The following is a 24,739-nucleotide window of genomic DNA, read 5'->3' as shown; positions in this document are numbered from 1 at the left end:
CCGCCCCTCTTGCGCCGCGGACAGGCCCCGGCTTAGCCCGTCACCACGGCAACGGCGGGCGCGCGGCGGCGGCGCTCGCGGCGCGGGTGGGGTAACGGCCGGCGCGCGCCCCCGGAGGGGAGTGCGGTGCCGGGAAGGCTGCAGGGCTGGCGGCAGGGCCTGCGCCCCTCCTTGCCGCCTGTGCCTGGGGTTTCCCAGCCCGCCTTGGGTTATCCCTCGGCTTCCCCTTACCGGGCTTGGCATCCCTCAGCTTCCATATTCGGTAGCTGTGTCTGAGGCTGAGGACCTCGAAGTCCTTAGTACCTGGTCACAGACTGCATGTTCTTTCTTCCTACAGCAGACATGGCTCTGGTGACTTCGGTGGCCATCTTCCCGTCACAGGTTTTACACACAACGGGCAGTGTCACTGAAACCAGTGGAGCTGCTTAGAGAATAAAGCCAAGGCAATGGTAATGCCTCAGTTTTCCCCTGCTCCTGAGCGTGGAAATGAGTTGTATCCTGCATTCGAAGGTCTTTAATTTGTTACTCATTTTAGGAGCAGCAGTGCCAATTTGGATGCCTCTTCCCTTTCAGGCAGTAAGGACTTGGCAAACTCCATGGTTGCTTTGATTGTTTCTAGGATTAAGTGTTGCAGTTCACTGGCTCTATCGTCTAAGGATGGATTGAGCTGCGACTTACTATCTTGTATATGCATATGTTCACCTTGCTCTGAACAGACAGGTTCATGGATTGGTGAGACATGTTAAATGAAGTTTCCCTGATACGACTTGCTTCCTTTCATGGGTTTTATTAAAGAGGTAAAGAGATAGCTTCTGTTTGAGGACATATTTAAACACAGAAGAACTAAATTCTGCAGAGAAAAACTGAATTCAGAAAGAAATAAACAGCATAGCAACCCTAAGCTCTTTCTGTGTGTCCAACATCTGATTATACAAACGTGTTTTCTTTCTGGGGCCTGTCAAACTCCCATTTCACCTTTGTAGAAAGGGATTTCAGTGGCACTGGGCTCACACAACATCCTCCGCTGAGGCTCTTAAATTACAAAGGCACCACACAAAACCTCCTCAGTAAGCCTCATCCGAGAGGAAAGGACAGGGGCTGAGACAGAATGTGCTCAAGGTCACAGAGTAGTCTCCAGCATAGCTGGGAAGAATTGCCAGGGCTGCTGTATCCTGATGGCAGTTCTGGATGTTGCATCCTGTCCTGCGAAGGCAGTGGGAGCATCTCCATCCCTGTCTTCAGGGGGGGCAGGGGAGAGAGGGGAGGAGGCACCCATCCTTTAATTGCTCTTGGTAAATTTGGGCTCTTGTATCATTTGTTTAGTAAACAATCTCTTTATAAACAAGTTTTTCAACTGTGCCAAAGGATGCCCTGAGTTTGACCCAGCGTCATTGTGCACAAAGAACCTTGAGACCCGTTGCAGTGATCTTTGCAGCTCCCTTTACAAAGAGCTCCCTCCTTTTGTGATGCATGCTAATTTGTAGTAGTCCCAGTTTCACTTCTTGGAGAAAGCTTTAATTTCTCCTTGTACTTGATGTATGTGATAATCTGTGGTGGAGAGCAGATGTCAGTGCCAGTTTCTGCTTCCATGGAAATCAGCAGTAGAAGACTGGGAGAGGAGCAGTGAAATAGCATCGGAGCTATCTCCTGTCGGCATATAGGAGAGCTCAGAGCTCCTATTACAGCCAAGAGACGCCCTTGGATTTAGCAGCGTAGTCTCAAACGCATGCCTGTGTCTCTACTGGAGATGAGCATCCTGTTGTTTCCAGAGTCCAGTTACAGCTAAAGCTGAGGGGAAAAAAAGTATCTGCCTCCATAAACAGGAATTTTCCTCCATTGCAGGAGCCAGCAGAGCAACTGCTTTCTCTTCAGCTCCAGAAGGGCAGAGTGATTTTTTTTTTTTGTTCCTTTGTTGCCTTCTTCCTGCTCCATGACTCTGGTAGCACCTTCAGCAGAAGCACAGTCATGGTCCCTTCTTTTTTATCCATATCCATCAGAGCATTTTGTTTTTCAGATTGTTTGCTGCTGCTGAATTTGCAGCAACACTCCCGCATAGCTTTACTTAAGAGAGGAAAGAAACAAAACCACATGACAAATTGGTCCAATTTATCAGAGCAACAGAAACCTGCAATTCAGCTAAATCGCCCCCACAGGCCAGCTTAGATGGCATCAATATTTAATGACCTGAGCTCCACGGCCTTCATAGCTCTGGCTTCACTGCTGCCCCTTCTCACGTCACAGCATGCCCCCCACATTTGTCACTCCACCAGCAACAGTGGCAGAGCCCAGACCTGCTGGGCATGACCAAGTTCTGCCCTTTCCTACTGGGCTGACCACCTGTGTTGCATGTTGTGCCTGAGTAACAGTTCCCAGCTTTCTGGACATGCTTGTGGTCTATGGCAAGCAGACAGGTGGGAGCAGGGCTGGACCCATAACAGCTCTGAGCCTCTCCTACAGTCTTTTTTTGGGTGATGTGTGTGACCCAGATGGGACTGCTCACCTGGTAGTGGGCTGGAGATGGCTTCTGTTCAGCTATCTACATCTGTTCTCATTATTCAGGCAGGGGTATTTTATCCCAGAAGGAGCTGCAGTGAAATAAATTGCCAGCAGGAAGACCCAAAAGGAGGATGAACCAAGCTGTCTCAAATCTCATTCACCTGTGAGTGAAGGGGAGCAGCAGGTTTGCTCAGGGATCTCCTTTGCTTGGCTCAGGCTCCAAGGTGGCTACAGTAACTAGCATCTGCGAGCATTTCCCAGCTCTGCCCTGGCATGCTGCAGTGCCTCCTTTCTGGCTTGCTTTGCCTAAGACAGTAACAGAAACAAGTGACAGGTTATAAAATTATATATGGTCAAGGCATGTTCCCTCATGGCTTTCTTGCCTCAGTTTCCATGGTCTGCAAATAAAGATCGTAGAACCATAGACTGGTTTGGATTGGAAGGGACCTTAAAGACAACTAAGTTCCAAACCCCGTGCCATGGGGCAAGGACACCTTCCACTAGACAAGGTTACTCCAAGCTCTGTCCAGGCTAGCCTTGAACATTGTCAGGGATAGGGCAGGGTAGCCATAGCTTCTCTGGGCAACCTGTGCCAGTGGCTCACCACCCTCACAGTAAACAGTTTCCTTCTACTATCTAATCTAAATCTACCCTCTTCCAGTTTAAATGACTTGAGATCTCCTGGTGATGAGCACAATGTAAGAAGAGGCATTTTTATTTACTATGGCAGCAGCAAAATTTGTGCTGCTGGACTGCTAATAAACAACCCAGCACCTGAATTCCTCCAGCAAGACTGCACCTTTCACCAGGCTCCATGTTCACCTAAAAACACCCATCATCCAGCAAATTGTATATTCCAAAGGGGAAGTTCATTATCCACTCCAGTGGCAGGGAGTGGCAGAGACCATTACAATAAATGTCTTTTTGGTAAGATGGCTCTACAATTCACTTGGTATTTAACAGTGGTCAGGGGGCTCACCTCTTTATATAAAATACATTTAGCAAAGCACCTCTGTCAACATCCCCCTGTGCTGAAGAGCTGTTATAATAAGGATGGTTAGGAACAAACGTATCAGGAGAGGTTGCTCTCTCAAAACAGTTTGGTTTGATGGCTGCTCAGCACAGGGAACTATGAGGGGATGCACAGTGGACCCATGTATTTGCAAGGTAACAGCCAGCTTGCTGCAGCTCATACAGAGATGTTGGGCTTTTTCCAGTGCCAGAGCTCGGCAGCTGCAATGGGGCAGCTTCCATCCATCCCCTGGAGCACTTGGGGACTGCCCCTGACCCCTCCACTCTCATGGTGGTAGAGCTCCTGTCTTGTTATGGGCACGGATGAAAACTAATAGCAGGACTGTGCAGAACAGCATGTGACTTCACAGGCACGTGTGAGTATCCTGGCACATAGTTAATGGATTGTTCCAGGAGTCACCTCCCCAGGAAAGGAACTGAGAGCCAATTTGGTGCCTTCCAAATCACAGCTCTATTAAAAAAATTAACAAGAGCACAGCTCTTCCTCTTGGCAGCTGTCCAGTTATTAATTTCAATTTATCAGATGCATCTGAATGTGCTAGTTCTATTTATTTGTTTTCCATTCTTTTCTGCTAAAATTAAAACTCAAAACCTTCTGGAGAGTGGAAAACAAACATGCTGAACCAGTATTGCTGCCCACATGTAACTGGCAGGAATCACTGAGCTTCCTCCTCCTCTGCAGTGAGGTGAAGTCTAATTCTTCAGATCTGTGAGCCTCAAAAGTAGTGCAAGGACCAGCCACACAGCTGCAGCCTTGATTTCTCCTTTCTGGGCACCTTGGTAAGCAGCAAGCAGCTTTTGGCCCTTAACTGTAGGGTTTTCTGGTGTACTGGTATCCTGCTACTGTACTGTTGTGAGACCTCACCAGGAGTACTGCATCCAGCTCTGGGGCCCCAGCATAAGAAGTACATGGACCTGTTGGAATGAGGCCAGAGAAGGGCCATGAAAATTATTAGAGGGCTGGGTCACTTCTCCTATGAAGACTGGCTGAAGGAGATGGGTTGTTCAGCCTGGCGAAGTCTCCAGGAAGATCTTAGAGCAGCTTCCAGTACCTAAAGGGGGCCTACAAGAAAGCTGGAGAGGAACTTTTTACAAGGGCATGTAGTGACAGAACAAGGGGGAATAGCCTTAAACTGAAACAAGGTATTTAGAGATTTATATTAGATAATATAAATTATATATTAGATATATTAGGAAGAAATTCTTCATTATGAGAGTGGTGGGGCACTGACACAGGTTACCCAGAGAGGCTGTGGCTGCCCCATCCCTGACAGTATATTCAAGGCCAGGTTGCATGGGTCTTGAAGCAACCTGGTCTAGTGGAAGCCGTGGGACACGATTCTATGCTAAAACACACATAATCCAAGAATATGCATCTTTTTTCCTTCCCTTACTTTTTCTCTTGTAGCTATCAAGAGGCTGATGGGGGTTCCTCAGGCTGAACTTTGCCTGTGCTAACCGGAGTTAGCTGCTCTACCCTGCTATTAACACCCAGCCTGCCTAGTGCTTGCTTCATAGAATCATAGAATAGTTAGGGTTGGAAAGGACCTTAAGATCATCAAGTTCCAACCCACCTGCCATGGGCAGGGACACCTCACACTAAACCATATCCAATCTAGCCTTGAACACCACCAGGAATGGAGCATTCACAACTTCCCTGGGCAACCCATTCCAGTGCCTCACCACCCTAACAGTAAAGAACTTCTTCCTTACATCCAATCTAAACTTCCCATTTAAGTTTTAACCCATTACCCCTTGTCCTGTCACCGCAGTCCGTAATGAAGAGTCCTTTCCCAGCATCCCTGTAGGCCCCCTTCAGATACTGGAAGGCTGCTATGAGGTCTCCATGCAGCCTTCTCTTCTCCAGGCTCAACAGCCCCAACTTTCTCAGCCTGTCTTCATACAGGAGGTGCTCCAGTCCCCTGATCATCCTCATGGCCCTCCTCTGGACTTGTTCTAACAGTTCCATGTCCTTTTTATGTTGAGAACACCAGAACTGCACACAATACTCCAAGTGAGATCTCACAAGAGCAGAGTAGAGGGGCAGGATCACCACCTTCGACCTGCTGGTCACGCTCCTTTCAATGCAGCCCAGGATACGGTTGGCTTTCTGGGCTGTGAGCGCACACTGAAGCCAGCTCACATTCAGTTTCTCACTGCTTGACTTCTTGTTGGTGTCTTGGTCTGTTTTGAACCCATCTTCATCTCAAAGCACACCACCTTATCAAAGGCCTTGTTATAAAAGCCCAGGTTTTTACAATGGCGTAATTCTTTATGCATCCGTGTGTGAATAAGAACTGAAAAGCGAAAGCTTATGAATTTACTTTTAAAGTGATACAAATTACAAAATATCCTCATTTACAACTGCAGCATATAAATCCTATTTACCATAGCACAATAAATAGGATCTAAATATTGATGTACAATAAGATTCTTAATAAGAGAAGTCAAATGCACTAAAATAGGGCTTTGGTCTTTGTCAGTGCTTCGTCTAAGAATTCAGATAATCTTTCTCCTTAAAATCTCACACAGGTGAATGCATGGTGCAAGCCATGAGTCTGGTTGAGTAAATTATTCTTCTGCCTGTTACCTAACAGGATTTCCTTCCACCAATAAATAGAGTTCCCAGTTCTGCATTTAGATCATCATCAGGAGTGACATCATCCTCCACAAACTCATCTCCAAGCTTCTTCCACCACGGCCAGCGAGTGTATTTCAGCATAGTGTTGTGTGATTGTCTTGCCTTGGTAGCTACAGGGACTGATCGACTCATAAAGACATCAAGATCTTTTTCTGTGGTCTCTGCTAACCTTGGAGCATCTGTAAAAATAAGATTTTTTTGTTTGTGGTCTTAAGAATATTTCAAACAAAAAGAAGAAGCAGCACTATGCTCACACTTTTCTCACTGTTCTAGATCACTCCTTTCCCTATGCTGGCATCACAATTTTATGGTTGCATTATATACCTGATTGGAAAAGTGATCCAGATGAAAGCTAATCTGAGAAAATACATACATAATGGGGGAGGGAGAGGAAGGAAGAGAAAGCAGGACTTTCATTCAGGTGCAGTGGTGACATCCACCAAAATGACTTCTTGTGAAAGTATGACTTAAGAGGAGCTCCTGGATGCTAATGCTGAGTCAGCACTCCTGGTGTGAGGTGACATCAGCAGAGTGCTTCCACCACTCTGGTGCAGCAAACTCCTTGCCTGGAGGACCCAGTCCAGTGCAAAAGTATGTTGCTGATTTGCCTGGTCAGGGAGCGATGAGCTTCAGTGACACAGTACATGACAGACTAGATAATGGAATTCAGTAACTTGCTGAATTTTGTCTAGCTTGGGTGCACTCTGGTGGCTGTAGTTTGCTATTTTCACTCTCACTCTGGGCTACTTGTCTGAAATTAAGATAGCACAAGAGTGAATTCTGCTTCAAACAAAGCCAGGCTGGAGGGAATGAAAACATGACTTGGAATTCATAGTTCAAAGATTTCCCTCTTTATCTGAAAAAGGTGAGAACACTTCAGCGAATGGCTTGCTTACAACAACAACACAAACCAAAGCAAAACAAATGTAGAAGAGGAGGCTTGTGCAAGATCTCCTTCTTAGAAATTTTAATGCTATTTACAGGGCCATTGCTTTTTGTGTGAACATATCAGAGAGAGACTTTTAGCAGAAGATGATGTTCCTTGAAAAGCAGGTGTGTACACTTAGCATGTAGCAATGCTTTGGTAACCTCTAACAAAGCCTAAATATAAAGATAAGGCATATGGCACAGGAAGAAAGACATTTCAGTTTTGAAATGAGGCTTTACCACCATTCCCTCTAGTTTTCTTTCTAAATTAGTTTAATCCAAATGGTAATTAAAACCATGACCAGAACAGTCACATACTCATTAGTAGCTCCACATCAGTGTTGACCTGAACCAGCAACGTCTCTCTTCGCTGAGCTGCTCTCTGATCCAGTCTGCTCCTCAGCAGGAACTGTGCCAGCTTTTCCTGGGCCTGCATATGTAATTCTTTACTCCTTTCTTCTGACATTTGGCAAGCCTGTAGGAGAATAACAGTTTATTACCATTAGGAGCTGGTTACTTTAAATCTTTTGGGAGCAGAATAATGTCTAAACAAGGAATGCAAATCCTATTCTTAATTGTTAACTCAGTAACTCTGCTTCCTCTGCAGCTCTCTCCAAAGCTATCCATCATCAAGTATATAAATTTTCCAATTACAGTTTGCTTTGACCCTTTTTATTAGACTAATGGTTAAAATCCCCAATATCTCAGTGTCTTGCTGTGAAACAGCAGGGTTAATTTATGCATATCCCATATGTATTATCTTGAATTTATGAAGCTGACGATATTTCATCTCTACAGTATGTAATATTGCATCATTAATGCAAATTATGAAATGACTAAGAAACAGACCGGATGCAATTTGATGTAGTCATCCACCTTCTGCTGCAAAGCTAGTCTCTGCTCATCAGTCAGTCCCTTGGGATCTTTCCAAGGAGAAAGAGATCTCCTTCTTCTTCGTTTTTCCAGGAATTTACAAGCCTTTGTAAAGAATATATGAGAATATGATAATCACAGACAGGAAGTTTGTCTTATCACTTTGTAATCAATTAATGAAACAAAAATTTTCCAGTCCTGTATCTGTTAAAGCACAAGTGTAGCTGTGATGCTGAAAAGACAACATACAATGGTCAGCATGAGTGCGAAATAGTAAGAACACTCATAATAAACTACTGACTCAGCTGTACAATGGTGAAATTCCAACATTGCATTTCATAGTGGCAGCTCTTATATTTTAGATATAAGTCTGTATTAAGCTTTGTAATCTATGCAGGGTGTAACATGTCAAAGCAACCTGTGACTCTAGACTGTCATTCTGTGAATAATTTTCTAATAAATTATGGCTACATCAACAGTAAGAGAATAAACAGAGCTTTCCGAGGCATTGCAATAATCCACTCAGCTCTACAGAACGTTAGAACAAAGTATATACTTACTGCTCTCTGGATGACAACAGCTGCTTTATACTCCTTAAGAGATTGTCTCTGTTGATGGAAATTTCTTCTTGCTCTATATCCTCGCCAGAATCTCTGGATAGTTAATGCTGATTTCTCCTCCGTTTCCTCCATGTACTTATCTACCTGACCTACAAATGTAACAAAACTACAGTTATGAGACTGTGGGTTGGGAATCTCCCAACAAGTTACATTTTTACTCTATTTAAACTAGATAGTACTAAAAAAGCTGGCGGTGTTCAGGCCTTGGTTGGAGAGAGCCTTGGGCGACATGGTTTAGTGTGAGGTGAACTGGATGATCTTAAGGTTCTTTCCAACCCTAATTATTCTATGATTCTATGTCTCAAGACTTGTAGCTGCAGTGGAGCTTTGTAACTCAAGAAAACTCATCTCCCTTTCTCCTGCACTGTTTTGAAGGCAGCAGATCTTGATCAGTAGTTACTGAGCCCTTGCAGAATTAGCATGTTCTCTGTCAGGTAACTGGGTCAGAAGAAGAGACAGTAAGACTACAGTGCAAGCATACACCCAAGATTAGGAAATAATTTGAAGAAACTGTTCTTGAGGAGACAGAGACAGCTTTATCTTCTAATATAGTTTAAATATAAATCATACCGGCATGAATTATTTTCAGTAAGGCCAGCTGTCGTTCATGGAACAGTCTCATGGCCCTCTGCCTCTGAAGTTGCATTTGCAGTTTTAGAGCCTCATCTTCCTTCTGCTTTTTCAAATGCTGCAGCTCCTGTTCCCGTTTGGCTCTGCAATACACAAATACATTAAAATTAGCTTAAGTTGTACGTTCCTTAAAAGAATCTCTCTTTCTCTTTGTGTTAAATGGTCCAGTATTGAGGGAGGAAATCCACAAAATAATCTGCCATCCCAGCTGTTGGCTGCAGGACCAAACCGAACAATGAGAAATCACTGCAAGCTAACAAATCACCACGCTATCTACAGCCATGAAAAACTTAGCCAGTCACAAAACGTCGTATTAAACCAGAGGATATACTTTTACTTAAGATAAAGTTCTAAGGACCCAGAAGAGAATGATGCTCCATGTGGGACATGCACAGCCAGCACGAACTAGAACAACAATTTTGATTCCATCATTTGAGGAAGAGGTAAAGCAACATTAGTCATGTGCCCCATTACCTTTTCTAGTGCATCCATCAGCATGCATGGCACCTGCTTTCCATAATCATACTATGATTTTCGTACTGACTGTATCAGAATGTTGCTGCTAAGGCTTACTTCTTCAATTTGGAGGGATTTTTTTTCTTCTGATGCATTTTCTCCATCAACTTTGTTAACAGAACGCCAGGAAATAATTTTCTTGTGAATTCTTCCTGTTCTGTACTACTTGTTGCAATTTGATGTTAGGACGTTGCCCCACTGTAATTGCCATTGGAAAAGTCCCAGCAGATGTTTCATGGGTGAGACAACTGAAAATTCTGTAACTGGCCCCAGAGTGTTTAAGTTACCTATATATCAATTATATACATTAACATATTAGTATATAGACCACTATGTTAATACTAACTATACTGATGTATTGGTACCTATAACTACAGAGACCAATTCGACACCATCTCAGAGACACATGAGGATTTGTGAGCCAGGACTCCCCCTCCCTTCACTACCCCTTCTCATCCCAATTGACCTGACCTCATTAGCAGCTTCATGCTTAAAACTTTACAAGTTTACTCCATAATAAGGTAATGATGTGACCCCTCCTCTTCTATCACAGCAAAATCACTTGCCCACTCAAGGCATGAGTAACCCCACTGGTCCCACAGCCTTGAGTTCTGCTCTCCTCTAGGATTCTTGCAGAGACAACAAAAGGAGCACCTGAAGCACTAGGAAAGAGAACGGATGGACAGAGCACAAGCCTAAAGGGTGCCAGAAAGGATTAAAAAGGCTAGACTAGAACTAATGTCCAGCAAATTTGGTATTGCTGCATGTCACTTACCTTTAGACTCACAGTACTACTGAGTTGCAAGTTCCCCATCACAAGTATATATTGAGTTATAATTTTCCCCAACCATACTTTCTCCTTAAGCTCTGCAACTGGCTGGGAAAAAGTGAGGTGGAAGCTATTGTGTAAAACTGATGATCTGGATTTAAATTTCTGGCCCTAACTAATAAAAGAACCTCCACCACAAATTGAGAGACTGTAATTCTTTTATGGCAGTAATGCAGACTTAAAGTGTGCCCACACAGCTACCTACCAAGACAGATCATGACATATATGATTACATCAGAACAGTCTTCAGGAAATTTTAGCCAATGCATCTGTGTGAATTAGAGCTGTAAATCTTCACATTTTTAATTCAGGCAGGTACATATTACACTTCTAAGTGGAATGATGGCACAGGCTCAGACAGGACTCTTGATGACATTAGTAATTTCCCCTAGACATTTTTATCAGCTCCACTAGGTAGGAAACTACAAGAATGTTTCATGAACTTCTCAGATGTGCATCTGTGAAACTACCAACAGTGTCTGTCAGGTATTTAAATGTTTCTTTGATACCGGTTCTTTCCTGTGAAATCTGCAAAACACGTGCTTTTCTTCATTCTCCGTTCCTCCTAATAATAAGACATATTCGTTTGCACAAAACCACATTGTGACAGAGAAATGCCTCTGAACAGAAGCAAAAGACACAGAAAATAAGATCCAAGCTTCCTTCGTAGTTCATGGCACAGATCAGCCTCCCTCTGATCATCTCTCTAAAATATGACATGCAGATTTTAAGATGTTCCACTGCAGCTGCAGGTGAGCAGGTGAGTGCAGGTGAGCCACGTTTGGAGTTTCAACCTCAGGAATATTTAACCACACTTGTTCTAAAATAAATCTGTGAATATAATCAAACCCTCACTCTTAAAAATTAAAAGGACCTCTTGAAAGCTTTTCTGAGGTTGTACTTACACTATTTTTCAGCATAACACTAACTGCAGCTTTGACCTAGACAGAAAAAATCCAATACTGTAGTGGTATAGTTACTATATTTACTCAGTACACTGGGACTGACTGAGCCATAAACACACAGCTGCAAGGATATGAATGCATTTCTATTCCTCTCAATATTAAACAAACATATTCAAAAGTCCATTTAAATGACTCAAGAACTACTTAAGACGCATGCTGGAATCATGACACAGGAAAGTCAAGTAGCTTGTTGACTGCTGACAGCCTCACCACCCTTTCCCTTCTGCTTCACCATGGTATGTGAAGTTTTCTGGGATCCAAGTTTTCTGGGCTCTGATTTTTCACTGCAGGCTTGCAAGGTGCCTGATGAGGGCAGAAATACTGCCTCAAAGTGCATGGTGCAGTAGAAAGGAGTGAAAAGGACATTATCCTTGGTATTCTAGCCCAAAAGCTGGAGTAGCTAGTGGCCCTCCATAGGCACAATGCTTGTCCCTGCAAACCTTCAAGAATTTAAAGATGACATCCTAGATAGTCCAGTATCTTCTTAATGCCAGTCTAGACAACAAATCATAACTGCTTTCTAACACCTTGATCATAATGCAATGAGATTTGACTGATTTCTAGAATCTAGCTTTGACATGGTAATGCTCAATATACACAAAAAAAGATTGAAAAAAATTTGCTATGGAATCTGAACTTGATTTAGAACCCTTGACCTACGTTAAATTCACACTACATTTCTCAGGAGTTAGCCTAACATGTGCTAACATTACTGCTGAAATCCTACTTCAAATAAGACAAGAATCATTTATGTAGCTTCATTCTTCTCTGGTGCTTCAAGTCAGAGGATACTATTTCTAGGTCACTGAAATGACCCCACTTCTGAGAGTCAGAGATTTCAAATATTAATGAGGAACAAGGTCTTGCAAGCACTATACTAAGCAAGCACTATGGGCTTTGGTTTCTGCAGCATTCTGGCATAGCAGATTGAAAACTCCAGGACTGCTCCACATTCAGTTTATGGTGGAATTTTGTGTCAAGTTAACTGTGAACAGGTTAACTATTCCACTACCAGTACATCATCCTCTAATTCTGTTTAGTGCAATCCTATAATACAGAGTGGCTCACTTTTAGTTTTCCATGTGCCAGAAATACACAGAAAACATACAAAAGTGTCATAGACACAAGTTTTTTTCACAGAGAAGTTTGGCAGCTGGGGAAGGGACAGTTTGAGCTTTTGGCACCAGAAGTGGCAGTTTTGTCCTGCTGGAAAAGCACACTTCGGATGTTTCTGCTACAAGAATCTGTAGTGAAACAGCTCATATTGGCACTGTGTTACCTTTATGCTTCAAAAATAACAGCTGACTGGAAAAAGGCATCTTCAAGAGGAAGGAACTCTTGGTAAGCCCTACTTCAAAAAGGACATTGGATTACATGAGCCAAATTCTTCCTGTTACTCTGTAACCTGAGGAAAACAAAACCAAACCTTCCTACTAATCCTTCTCTTTAGTGCTTTTTATAAAACCATACTGTTTACCTGAAGCTTCTTTGTAAAGTAGTCACAGCTTGGGGTAGTTTTTTCAGCCTTTTCCTTGTCTGAAATCCCCTCCACATAGCCTGGATTATACAAGCTGCTTGATGCTGCCTCTGAAATGAATAAAGCAGTTGCTAGAATATTTTCTCTGCATAAAAAAGCCCGCTATTAATGCTTGCGTATTTGGAACAATTTCAACATTTGGCAAAAAGATCCCAGTTTTCAAATGCATCAAAATTTAGTATTTTTAACAGCTTGAGGAACTTCAGGTCTTGTAAGACAGTTGCTATCCTGAACCCTGTATTTCTCTAAAGGTACCTAATCTGATCACCTGGATTGATGCTCTCTGTGGGAAACAAATTAATCTACAGCACAAACATAAAGTATGTATTAGCTGCATTAAACAACGTTAGAAAATTGTATTTAAAACACCTGAAACACTTGATATTTCAAATGGTAGTTCAATCAAAATACCTACTCTAGAGAGGACAGAAAGGCAAGTTTGGAGAATGAGCAGAGGAAGAATGTGACATCTGCAGCATGATCAAAAAAAAAATCAATTCTATTTTTAAATGGATTTCTTAAAAAGCCCACAACGAACAAAACCCTCAAAGAAAGAAGCAAACAAAACCCCAACAAAACCACAGAACACTGTGCTATTGAAGATGAAAGTAGGTCTCTACAGCTATAACCTGATTTCCTTTAAAGCATTATCTCTGAGAAACCTGCATGTAAAATTTTGTGAAGAGACTTGTAGAACACATGATGCCTCATGTACAGGGAACACACCCCAGCTCTTCTTATTGAGCATTTCCTCTACATGACTTGATTCTACGTGAACGCTGCCTAGAATTGAGAGATCTAAATTTGTAGCAGTGATGTGAAAAAAGCAGACAGTTATTTTTGGTCTGTATTTAACAAAAATGATCCATCATAATCCCCCCCCCCCACCTATGGCTGTATAGAAATCTACAATGAATCTGCAACAGAAAGTCAATCTCTCAAGTCACTGTCCCTTGCTCATTGAGCAATTTCTTGATGCCTTCTAAAATGATGGAGGGGGAAAAAAATAGCTATGAAATTTTAAAGTTCATTAATATAGTGAAAATATAAACTAGTCTTTGAAAACTGTCAAAGTGATAGAGTAAATCCATTCTAAACATATATAAATCACATGTAACTAGGATTTAACATATAAAAGTCTCATTAAACTTCAGCACCTGTATTTCTCCTTTTCCATTGGATTGTTCCAAGTACAGGAGATCCAAAAGTTGACTAAGATCCCTGTCAAATCCTTTGCCAGTCCACTGTTCACTTAAAAGCCCCTTTAATCCTAAGAAAGAGAGAAAAGCAGCATGTGATACTGCTAAGGTGAGTTTTTCTTTTCAGGATTTCAAACCAACAATTTTAAAGTAAAAAAAGTCAAATCTGATTCTACATGCACAGGAACAGTAGAGTTGAAGGTGTTAAATCAGTCATCTTTCTGTTTCAATGCAGGTTATTATCAATGAATATCTGGTGTTCCAGCCATCACAGACAAGTATAATGCCATGACCACAGTTATGTATGTCCATGGCACTTTCATGTCTACAAGACTGGCAGCTACATTATCAATGTACTTTCAATGTCTTATCAGTAAGTCATTTTAAGGTTCTACAAGGATGCAAAGTACAATACAAGTGCCGGGTTTTATTAGCACTGCTTTTGTATTTTTCATAATAAAAAATTATTTATAACTGGAATTCTTTGATGTCTTATCTGCATAGCTCAGTCTAACTGTGAATACATGTGCATCCAATCCCTGAGACAAAACAGCTTTTTAGGTCTGCAGTAGCTAAAAAGGACATTTGTGTTCCCCTGACAATACACACACATGCACACTCCCTGTGCTGCACAAAGGATACAAAAAGACAGTAACATGTGCTTTTTTAGCTTTGTATCAGACAAATCCCAGAGGCTGAGTGCCTCTCAGCTGTGTCAACACACACAGATTTAAGGACCACGCCCTCCCAGAAACCCAATATAAAGACCATGCTAATCTTGGAGATACGGGACATTGTGAATGCTCCATCCCTGGCAGTGTTCAAGGCCAGGCTGGACAGAGCCTTGGGTGACATGGTTTAGTGTGAGGTGTCCCTGCCCATGGCAGGGGGGTTGGAAATTGATGATCTTGAGGTCCTTTCCAACACTAACTATTCTATGATTCTATGTGAGCCAGGTGATGTCCTCACCTCCAGCAGGCTGCCACTGAAAGCTTGCACTGAAGTACCTCATACTGCCAAAAGCTCTCAGCCACTGTGAAGCCAAGTTACTTGAGTGGAGATACACAGATGGTGAAACATTGTAATGCTTTATTTGTTGCTGCTACTTCTCAAATTATCAAAAGGATTCCAAAGCCTGAGTGAAAACTAACATAAGGACTCCAACTTAAGAAAAGAAAGAAAAGAAAGAAAAGAGAAAGAAAAGAGAAAGAAAAGAGAAAGAAAAGAGAAAGAAAAGAAAGAAAGAAAGAAAAGAGAAAGAAAAGAGAAAGAAAAGAAAGAAAAGAAAGAAAGAAAAGAAAGAAAAGAAAGAGAAAAGAAAGAAAAGGAAAAGAAAGAAAAGAAAAAGAAAGAAAAGAAAAAGAAAGAAAAGAAAGGAAAAGAAAAAAGGAAAGGAAAAGGAAAAGGAAAAGGAAAAGGAAAAGGAAAAGGAAAGAAAAGATAAAAAAAAAGAAAAAAAATAAAAAAGAAAAAAATTTGGGGTTTATTTGTTTGTTTTCCTTAATGGAAAGAGGATATGTGCACAGAAGTGAGATGAAGAGTCTTTAAATGATTGTGGCATCTTGTGATTCTACAGCAAAATAAAGCATAAGCCTCTGATGGAGATGTGCATTTCTTCAGACCAGCCAGCATGCTACAGCTGGGATGATCAGATTATCACATCAGCTTCCTGTGAAGCTGCAATGTGATGCTAGATTTAGGCACTTTATACTTAATTTCAGGCACTTTATACTTAATTTCATACCAATAGGAAGCTCTCCTCTCTCAATTCTGTAGCCAAAAGGGTGGGAAAGCTGCCAGTCTGCTCCAGAAGTTTATCTGGCTGGTACTGCCTAATAAGTAGTCAATACAAACATAAAAAAAATGAATTTGACCTTTTTGTCTAGCATACCCACTTCCCTTGTTCCCAAAGACCTGAGGCTCCTCACAAGTAATTTTGATCATTAATAACATCCAGAATATAAAAGACCTGGCAAACATCAAAGCCTCTTTTTTAGTCTCCAAGGGCATGACAGAGGACAAAGGGGTTTCCTGGATCTCCCTGCCAGGCTAGAGACAGAAACATTAAATGGGACACCTCATTAACTAATGAATAACATGGAGCAAATTATATGCATACTGATATACCTCCTCATCTGAAGGCATTGAGACAAAACAATAAACCCATTTTATGAATTACTGGAAAAGTTCATTCCAGTCTTGAATATAAAACCATAGGTGTCATCTCAGTAGCAGAACAGCACCTATCAGATTGGCAGACCTGTAACAGAAGTTGGCTTTAAGTAAAACTTTGATGGTTCTGGATTAGTGAGGCCTAGCACACTGGCAGATGTCTGATACCTGGCTCTTACTGGGGCAGTAACAGGCACCCCGCTAGTAGGATCTCTCAATATCCAACCTGCACAGGAAAAAAAGATGCAGAACATCACACAGAAAGAAGACCATCAAGTTGGAAATGATGAACAGAAGCTGTAAGAGACAAGTTGCCACATGCAGAGTCCTCAATACACAGAATACAATAAATCTAGGAAACAGGAAGAGGTGTGGCACCTTAAACTACAATGAAAATGAACAGAAGGGATTAAAAAAACACCAACACAGCACTGCAGTTTCCATATGTAGTGGGTACTTATCCTATATGAGATGGGAAACCTCCATCTTTGTTATTTTCACAGTGAATGTAAGAGATCAAGTTACTGGTGTCATGCATGTTTACAAACCTTTGTAGCGAGTTGTGAGTAACTTCACAAGCTGCTTGCAAAGTTTTGCCACCACCAATAGCAGTTTTGTAGCAGCATTTCCTATGACAGGATTGGTGGTAGCTGAAAGCTTATAAACAACTTCATCCAAAACAGAGTGAAGGGTCTCTTCATCAACCTGAAGCAAGACAGAACTTTAAAGAAGAAAAAGAAAAGGGGAGGGGGAGACAGGGCAGAATTTAAGTGTTAATTAAAATTATGCGCTTTTTAACAGTGACTTGATTTTAGATAAATCAGGCATTCAACAAGCCCACATGCCCAGCTAGCTGGCCCAGCAATCTGACGCAGGCAGTACTACTGTTTCAATCAACTGATTCCCATTCCCTCAATTTAACAAAATAAAGAAAATAGCTTTTATTTTCTTTTTTCTATTTCCACAAGAAAGAGTAAGGAAAAAATCCAACATAATTCTTGTACATGAAGAAATTCTATTTTACCAAACAGTAATGAACTGAGTTTTAAATTTAAAATACAGGAGAAAACAATGATATGAAAACTACTAACCTATTGACCTTCAAAAGATTGTGTAAAACAGACATCATTAGAATTGCTGTTTCAACATCATCTGTTATTAACAACTGCAGGAAGTGACCATTTTGCAGTACTGCAATAGCAAAACAAACCAAAACCAAGTAAACAAGAAATCACTCAATCAGAACCAGACTTCAAAATACCATAAACCAAACAAACTTTATTATGGAACATAAGTCACAGCAAGTAAAGTCAGATACGGCTTCTGGAACAAAATCCCTCTTTTATAATTTTTACAGTGAAACTTACACAGGCATAAGTAAACTACTTCAACATCCAAAAGACGTGTTAAGCCCTGTTTTTTTCTGCCTTCGGATATCCCTCAGGCACTGGTGTTGCAATGGAATAAAGGCTTTAAAACCTTTTATGTTACATGAGTACCAGTTTCTTATTACAACAGTGGGATTATCACTGTGGCAACAATATATAGAAAAGATAAGGACTTCAACCTCGACACTTTGTTACACCAGGCTTACTTAATGCAAGTCGACTGATGTCATTACAGCACCATCTTTTTAATTCCAGTGTATCACTGTATATATATTTAGTAATCTTTCTGGCCACATGTGTTTTTAGTTACATATCTTATGATCCTTTGCTCTATATCAGAAAAAAACACAAATTCTGCTTTTTAAAACCAGTGTGCTTAACACTAGTTGAACTGAAAGATTATTTTGGTCAGAAACGTACAGTGAAGTTTGTTAAAATCTGTAAAATTTCCCACCGTGGTAACAACTTCATAAATCTGTTTTCAACTCTATCCCTTTTTCAGGGCCAGCAGCATACTCTGACCAAATTTCTGCATATATTAATCACACACAGGTAAAAAGATGAACTGTACCTTATCAGGAAGCTATTTTTAAGGTGCAAAATTACAAAGGAAAATTACAAGAAAACACTTTTAATGTTTGCCTCTGAAATACTAGAAGGGAAACTCCTTAGTATTTCCCCTTTAGTGGACCTTAGCCATTTTCCATATTGCTGTTTCTGCTGAGTGGACTACTGTAAGAAACTGATTTTATATCCACTCCAATTTAGAAAACTAGGCGGGGATTAGCTTAAGATTAATTGTTGATACCTGTATTTGCCATAAATAAACTTCCAAGTGTTTTATGGGTTTACTTTTCCCTTACCACATGCTGCTAGTTGAATATGCCCACCGAGCAGCCAGCAGATGGCATCAGTTACTGTTTGGAACCAGCGTAAAAAATCCTGTTTTTCTTCATCCTAAGCAAAAACAAGTAGGTAAAAACATGCATACATTATCTTCACTGAGGACTTCAGCTTGATGCAGTTGGGAAGGTTTGTATGATTCAGGGATTTGAGACCAAAACTTCGTCAAATTCCCGAATGAAGTTGGTGAAACTGTAGGAATCAGTCAAAAAAAACCTCCAAACTTGTGATTCCTTCAAGGCCTGAGATGAATGAAGACAATGCAATCATATTAAAAAATCCATCTATTCCTGAAAGAAGTTGTAACAGGGAGAGAGAAGTCTTGTTTACTCCTTAAAAAATCCATTTGATAGCATAGGAGGGCTAAAACAAAGATCAGTAGAAATGTATCACAGATTTAATACAAAGTGGGAGATATATTATTTAAGCTTTAATCTTACTTAAGATTAAAGCATGAAGTGGTCAAGTACATAGTAAAAATGAAAAAGGTTCCTATAAACTAACATGGCAAGGCTTCAGAAGCACTTCCTCCTTGGAGGTCTGGGAGCAAACATCAAATCACTATTAAGCTGAAGTTTGATCAGTTTGCTAAACCAACTATGTTATGTGCTTGCCTGTGATAACACTGGACTGGAAAAATAACCAGGAAGAGTCCTCGTTTGAACACATGAACATGCACAGTCTAGAGGCTGTATTCCAGGTGTGACCCACTGGAACTATGAAATCCTGGTGTGTGGGACCACAAGGGGGCTTTTGATAGTAGTACACTGCCGGCAAATGTTACAGAGCACTTGGCCTGATATCCCGCAGATTAATTCAGGCTCACAAATGAAACTCTGGAAAGCCTATTCCTAGATCCATTCTGTAAGTCCCAGCCATCAGTCACAATTAAAATTTGCATTTGGTTCTTACTGACAATGAGAGATACAAAATTACAGTAATAAGCTGTAATATTATCTGTTCTGTGTTTTGGCAACACGTCAGTTTCTGAAAGCTATTTCAGTACTTCCCTTGACTTCAAAGGCTTGTACAAAAAGCAAATGAGGGCAGAATAAACTATAGATCTCTACTGGTAGAGTGGGATTTCCAAAGTTCCACTGAGCAAACACCAAGTCTGGGTGCCCAGTCACCTCTGAGACGACCACAAGGTTTAAAAGCCAAAGTACTAATTATAATGTAGACTGTATTTGCATTCAAAAGAAATCTTTGCCCACAAGCATGACTCAAGTAGCAGGCAGGATGAGACATAATAAGAAAGTGTGGGGGAAATTACACACTGCGGATAAGACTTCAGTCTCCTGGGATGTTCTTCAGGAAGCTTCCTTCTTAAGCACTAAATGCATTTCTAAGTATTGAATTAAGAGAAAATACGTTACTCTACTGATACTTTCTGAGAAATAATTGTGGTTCTGGTGTCCATCACAATACTCCATAGGAAAACTTGGCCTAAGTGCAAGAAACCAGTGAGCCAAGAAATGAGATAATACAGGAAACAGGGATATTAAAAGGAACTATCAGAATCCATGAGACTGGTTATTTAACTTATTCATGGGTTTTATTTGTTGGGGTTTTTTCTGTTGTCCCTCCTGATTCTCCAACTCAGAATGCTTCAAAAGGATGAGGGAACCTTGCTGGGCAAAGCCCTTCTCTGCAAAGAGGGAGGGAAATGTGACAAAGTGTCCAAACCTACAAATTCACAAAGTCTGCCTTTGAGGCTCCCAAAGTGCAGGTTCAGAAGCAACAAGCATTGTGGGATTTTTTTTGCCAACTTGGCAGCAGAAATTGTACGGCAAAGCAAACTTCAACAAATCTGATTTAAAATCTTAAGACTTCCTAAACATTTTTTTTTGTAAAGCTGAATAAAGCAGTAGGAGCAGAGCCTTTACAAAGACTGAACTAATTAAACGCAAAGTTAATAAGATGCTACCATGACTGTATTGACAACTTTTGTAAGGCATTTTCCTCTACTGTACTACTCTAATTCTAGTATACTTCTTAATAATTGCATTCCTTCCTCCTACCTTTAAAACTGGTGAAAAGTAGTAGCCAAACTCTCTAAACAAACATATGGTACCGAACTAGCTTTGCACATGTAATGGACTACATGCTCCACGATGACTTATTTCAGTTCCAAAGCACCATGGCATAAAAAAATACTGTAATTTCTGGGAAATAAATGTTCAAAATACAGTGTTCCTAGAATAACACCCTACTTATACAGAAACCCTGGAAGGTTTACAGAGGTTCTCTGCTCTTTTAACTACAAAACTTAAATACCTTCATTGCTCGGATAAATCGTACTTGCAGACGTCTTCCCAAAACCAGCAGGTTGTCTATAGCTGAAGGAAGAAATTCCTTGTGAAATTCTTCAGGACCTTCTTTTACCTCTAGTCCTACACAACAATGACTGAAATGGAGGAAGAAGAAGAAAAAAATCAAAAAATCAACCTGAACTGAGGGTTCAATTCAGAACAAATTCTTATGTCCAGATATATCGTTTGAACAACTTTGAATTAATGTCACGTCATCAGAGAATAAATGCTTCACTGGCATGGGTCAATTCAACACTGAACAATGGTTAACTGCTGTGACTGGCTCCAAGGTAGCTGATTCAAAAGGAAGAGGAATCAGTGGCAGGCTGCAAACAGCAAGTATATTGCTACTTATTACAGCATGTCTAAGTTTAAAAAATATCCTATGCACTTTCCCTTTTAGCTTTACAGGATCTATTCAGGCTTACTCCATGTGCTAGGGAAGGGCTTCAATGGTCATAAAAGGAAAAAGAAAGCAAACCAAAAAGGTAGACAAAAACCTGATAAAGGCAGGCTGATGATGCAGGGGTGCAGGTCAGGTAATTAAAATACACATTAAAGAATATCACTTAGCACAAAAACTTCTGTGAGTCTGTCTAGATCTTTCCTCTAACTGAGGAATACACATGGGCTACAAATCAGTTCCTCAGATCTCAGTTCTCTAATTTTACTCACAGCAAACATGTTGGTAATTTCTGGAAGGCCTTTTACAAGAAACTGCATGTTTTACAACTGGGAAGCTTTTCAGTTCTGTACTGCACACTGCTACTAGTGCAACAAAACCAAAATCTTCCTAACTTTTAATGAATTTTGCTTTCCAACATCTTCCCCAGGCTTGGTTAGCTTTTCGTGAATGCACATACATAAGGCTTTGCTTACCAAAGGGCTCAGAAAGCACATTCTAGACATGAAGCTGAGATTCATCTAGCTACAAAAGGACATTTTTATAACCAAAATAAATTTTGGTTTTCTCTGCAAACTGAAATAGCTTAAAGGGGATTATTTAAGTATCTGTCACACAACTCTGGTGATAAATCTTGCATCTTCTACTGCAAATTCCTGGCATTAAAAATTCATCCTGCAGATACGGCATAAATAAGAGCTTGTTGCCTAATTGCTTCATGCCTTAGAATTTTGCTCCCTAGTTAAGCCAAAATCAAGCATAACTCAGGAAAAATTTAAAACTTACTGTTTTTCCTGACATTGAAAATGAGACTGCATCATTGGGGATTTAAGTAAAGTAGTCTTATTTACTAACTATGAATTACATTTAATAATGCCATTCTCACCCTATCACTACATCAAGCTGTCTAGTCTGTATGAGCTGGGTCCTCTCATATGTTGAAAATGCAAATAGATAAATAAAATAGGATTACTAAATACATATTTCAATAGAGTGAAGCCAAGCTGTGAGTCAATCACACCAAAGATTTTTGCAAGATGAAATCTAAGTGAACAAACTCTTTAAAATAACTGCAATTCAAAATTAGCAGTGACTGGGTAAGAACTATGACATGGACGAGCACCGTTGACAAAAAAAGGTAAAGCCAACGCAAAAAGTGTTCCCACCAAATAGTTCAGCCAGCTCAATAAAACACAGTGTGAATGAATTAAACAGGACCAATTAGGCTACGCATGACCCCTCTGCTCTTGACTGCTCCCTGCACTTTAACCCTGGCCTTTCCTGAACAACAAGCCTAGTTCTGGATGGAAGCCAGTGTATTACAGCTTGAAAAGAAAAAGAGCAAGATGAAAGGCCAGAAAGAATACGAGAAGAAAGCTTTTTAGCATTTTTTTTACCTTAGTATCTCTGCTAGCTGGGCAGCAGTAGCCCAGCCTCCAGGCAGATGAAAGCTGTCTCGTCTAAGGACCAGCATGCAGTACTGAGTAAGATCATAACTGTATATATCTTGTTTAAGTTTTTTTGATTCTTCAGACCCCAAGGAAGCACTACTTAAAATTTCTGTAGGAAGAAAGCAGGAAAGAGACAAAGAGGAGCATGAGATTCTGATATGCAGTACTTTTCCCCAAAATCTATGGGTACACACAGCCACGATTAAGATAATTCTAAAAGAGCTAACAGCAACATACTTTTCCCCCCCAGCATTTTTCACTCCTACAGCTACAATCCATTTTTTAGCTTCTATGACAACTGGGACAACATACATTACCTGGGATATAGCCCATTTGTATGAATTTATTATGCCAGAAGAAACCACAACCACTGTGAAACATATAGCTTCCTTATAATTACATCCTAATTTAGAACAGGACCTAACTTGTTTCTACAGTTTCCATGAGCAGTGGCCATGTGGCAAAAGGAAAGACAGGGGGGAGTCACACAGGAGCTTGTGATTGCGTTTCTATGATAAGACTTAAAAACTGAATACTGACAAGCACTCCATCTCTCTACCAAAAGTACTGGCAGAAGTGATTTGATCATGTGCAAGATCCTTGCCCACATCAGCAGTGGTCTTGTAAACACGGTGACAGCTGAGAAGGAGAAAAAGATTTTCTCTCCATCTGCTCCCCAGCATCTCCTTCTTATTGTTACAAAGCCAAATGACACTCAACGTCCAGCTGAAAAATTAAACTTTGCTGAACATAGCGGTATTCTCAGCCTCACAGAGTTTCCTGCTCTGTCAGAAATACTCAGAAAGACCTTCTGTCTTTAAGAAGGCAGAAGGAAGCAGGACTGTCCATACTTCACTGCCTCATCCTTTCATTTCAGAAAAGGCGTTAATTACCCTTTAACTTTAGAAGCAGCAGGGGGATGTCCTGTTCTCTGCTCTCGGTGACCTGAGCAGCTAAGGCCAGTACCCGGGGGTCGGCAGCTACCAGCCCCGCGCTGGGCGCGCTGGCCATAGGGAACAGGGGGAAGCCCACAGGATCATCGATTTAAGCCTCTTCCCTTGTTTAGTTGCTTCGGTGCATGCGTGGGGTCCTAAAGCCACGACTTCCACCAAGCCTCCAGCACCAGCGGCGGGAAGCTGACGCTCCGCTTTGCGTCTGGGCCGCAGGTCTCCCCCCTGAGAAAGGAAACGAACATGGAGAAAGCCCCATTCACACTCCCTCACGTCGCCTCTCGAGCCTGCAGGCAGCAGGACCGGCTCTGCCGGCAGCGCAGGGCTCCAGCAGGACCGCCCGAGAGAGGCCTCACGGCGCGGGCAGCGTGAGAGGTCTGCCCGAGGGCCGCAGGCATCACCTCAGCCGCGGGGGGGAGGGGTGGGGAGATGGAAGTGGCGGCAGACGGGCACTGCCCGCCAGCAGGGCGGCGAAAGAGAAGTGCCTTCCCCCACCGAGTCACCTCAGCGCCCCCACGGCCTCCGCTCCGGTATCGCGGAGTCCCCACGACCCCGGTCCCCACCAACGGGGCCCTCACGGACGCCCTGAGGGAAGCCCCTTCCCTCCCATCGCCAATCCGCCTCATGCCGCGCGGGGGCTCCCTCACTTCGGCAGGGGAGGACAGGGAGGGTGTGGAACTGGAAAACCGAACCCACCGGCTCTAACCCGACCGCTTCCCCGCCCTCCTTCACCCCTCACAGCTGTGTGGTCGCGGCCGCTTTCCACCAACCACAGAACTCCCCCAACGGAGGAGGGTGTCATTTACATATCCTCATGAGGGCTAGCGCCTCCGCAGCTTCTACTGGTGGAAATCTACACCAGGGCATCCTCTCTGTCCAATCCCAACCCACGTTC

General features: G+C 41.7%; 1 protein-coding gene across 2 annotated transcripts; it reads right to left on the bottom strand.

Moving 5' to 3' along the window:
• Positions 1 to 5,886: 5,886 nt before the first annotated feature.
• IQCB1 (IQ motif containing B1) lies at positions 5,887 to 24,671 on the bottom strand. 2 transcript variants are annotated; one of them, XM_034061980.1, is made up of 14 exons: positions 24,615 to 24,671; positions 23,788 to 24,069; positions 22,841 to 23,003; positions 21,006 to 21,135; positions 18,689 to 18,782; positions 17,529 to 17,628; positions 16,986 to 17,158; positions 14,224 to 14,336; positions 13,007 to 13,116; positions 9,160 to 9,302; positions 8,530 to 8,678; positions 7,946 to 8,074; positions 7,415 to 7,571; positions 5,887 to 6,348 (listed from the first exon to the last, which is right to left on the bottom strand). In XM_034061980.1, exons 2-14 carry the CDS (start codon positions 23,903 to 23,905, stop codon positions 6,119 to 6,121), a joined length of 1,809 nt encoding a protein of 602 aa, XP_033917871.1. In that variant the 5' UTR covers positions 23,906 to 24,069; positions 24,615 to 24,671; the 3' UTR covers positions 5,887 to 6,118. The 2 variants fall into 2 exon arrangements, with proteins under 2 accessions (XP_033917871.1, XP_005154123.1); XM_005154066.4 differs by having other exon boundaries at positions 24,541 to 24,620.
• Between the last annotated feature and the right edge of the window lie 68 nt (positions 24,672 to 24,739).

The sequence above is a fragment of the Melopsittacus undulatus genome, chromosome 4 (assembly GCF_012275295.1).
Source record: "Melopsittacus undulatus isolate bMelUnd1 chromosome 4, bMelUnd1.mat.Z, whole genome shotgun sequence".
In the NCBI taxonomy this organism is placed as follows: Eukaryota; Metazoa; Chordata; class Aves; order Psittaciformes; family Psittaculidae; genus Melopsittacus; species Melopsittacus undulatus.
The sequence above is the reverse complement of the archived record's forward strand: the minus strand, read 5'-3'. Positions and strand labels throughout refer to the sequence as shown.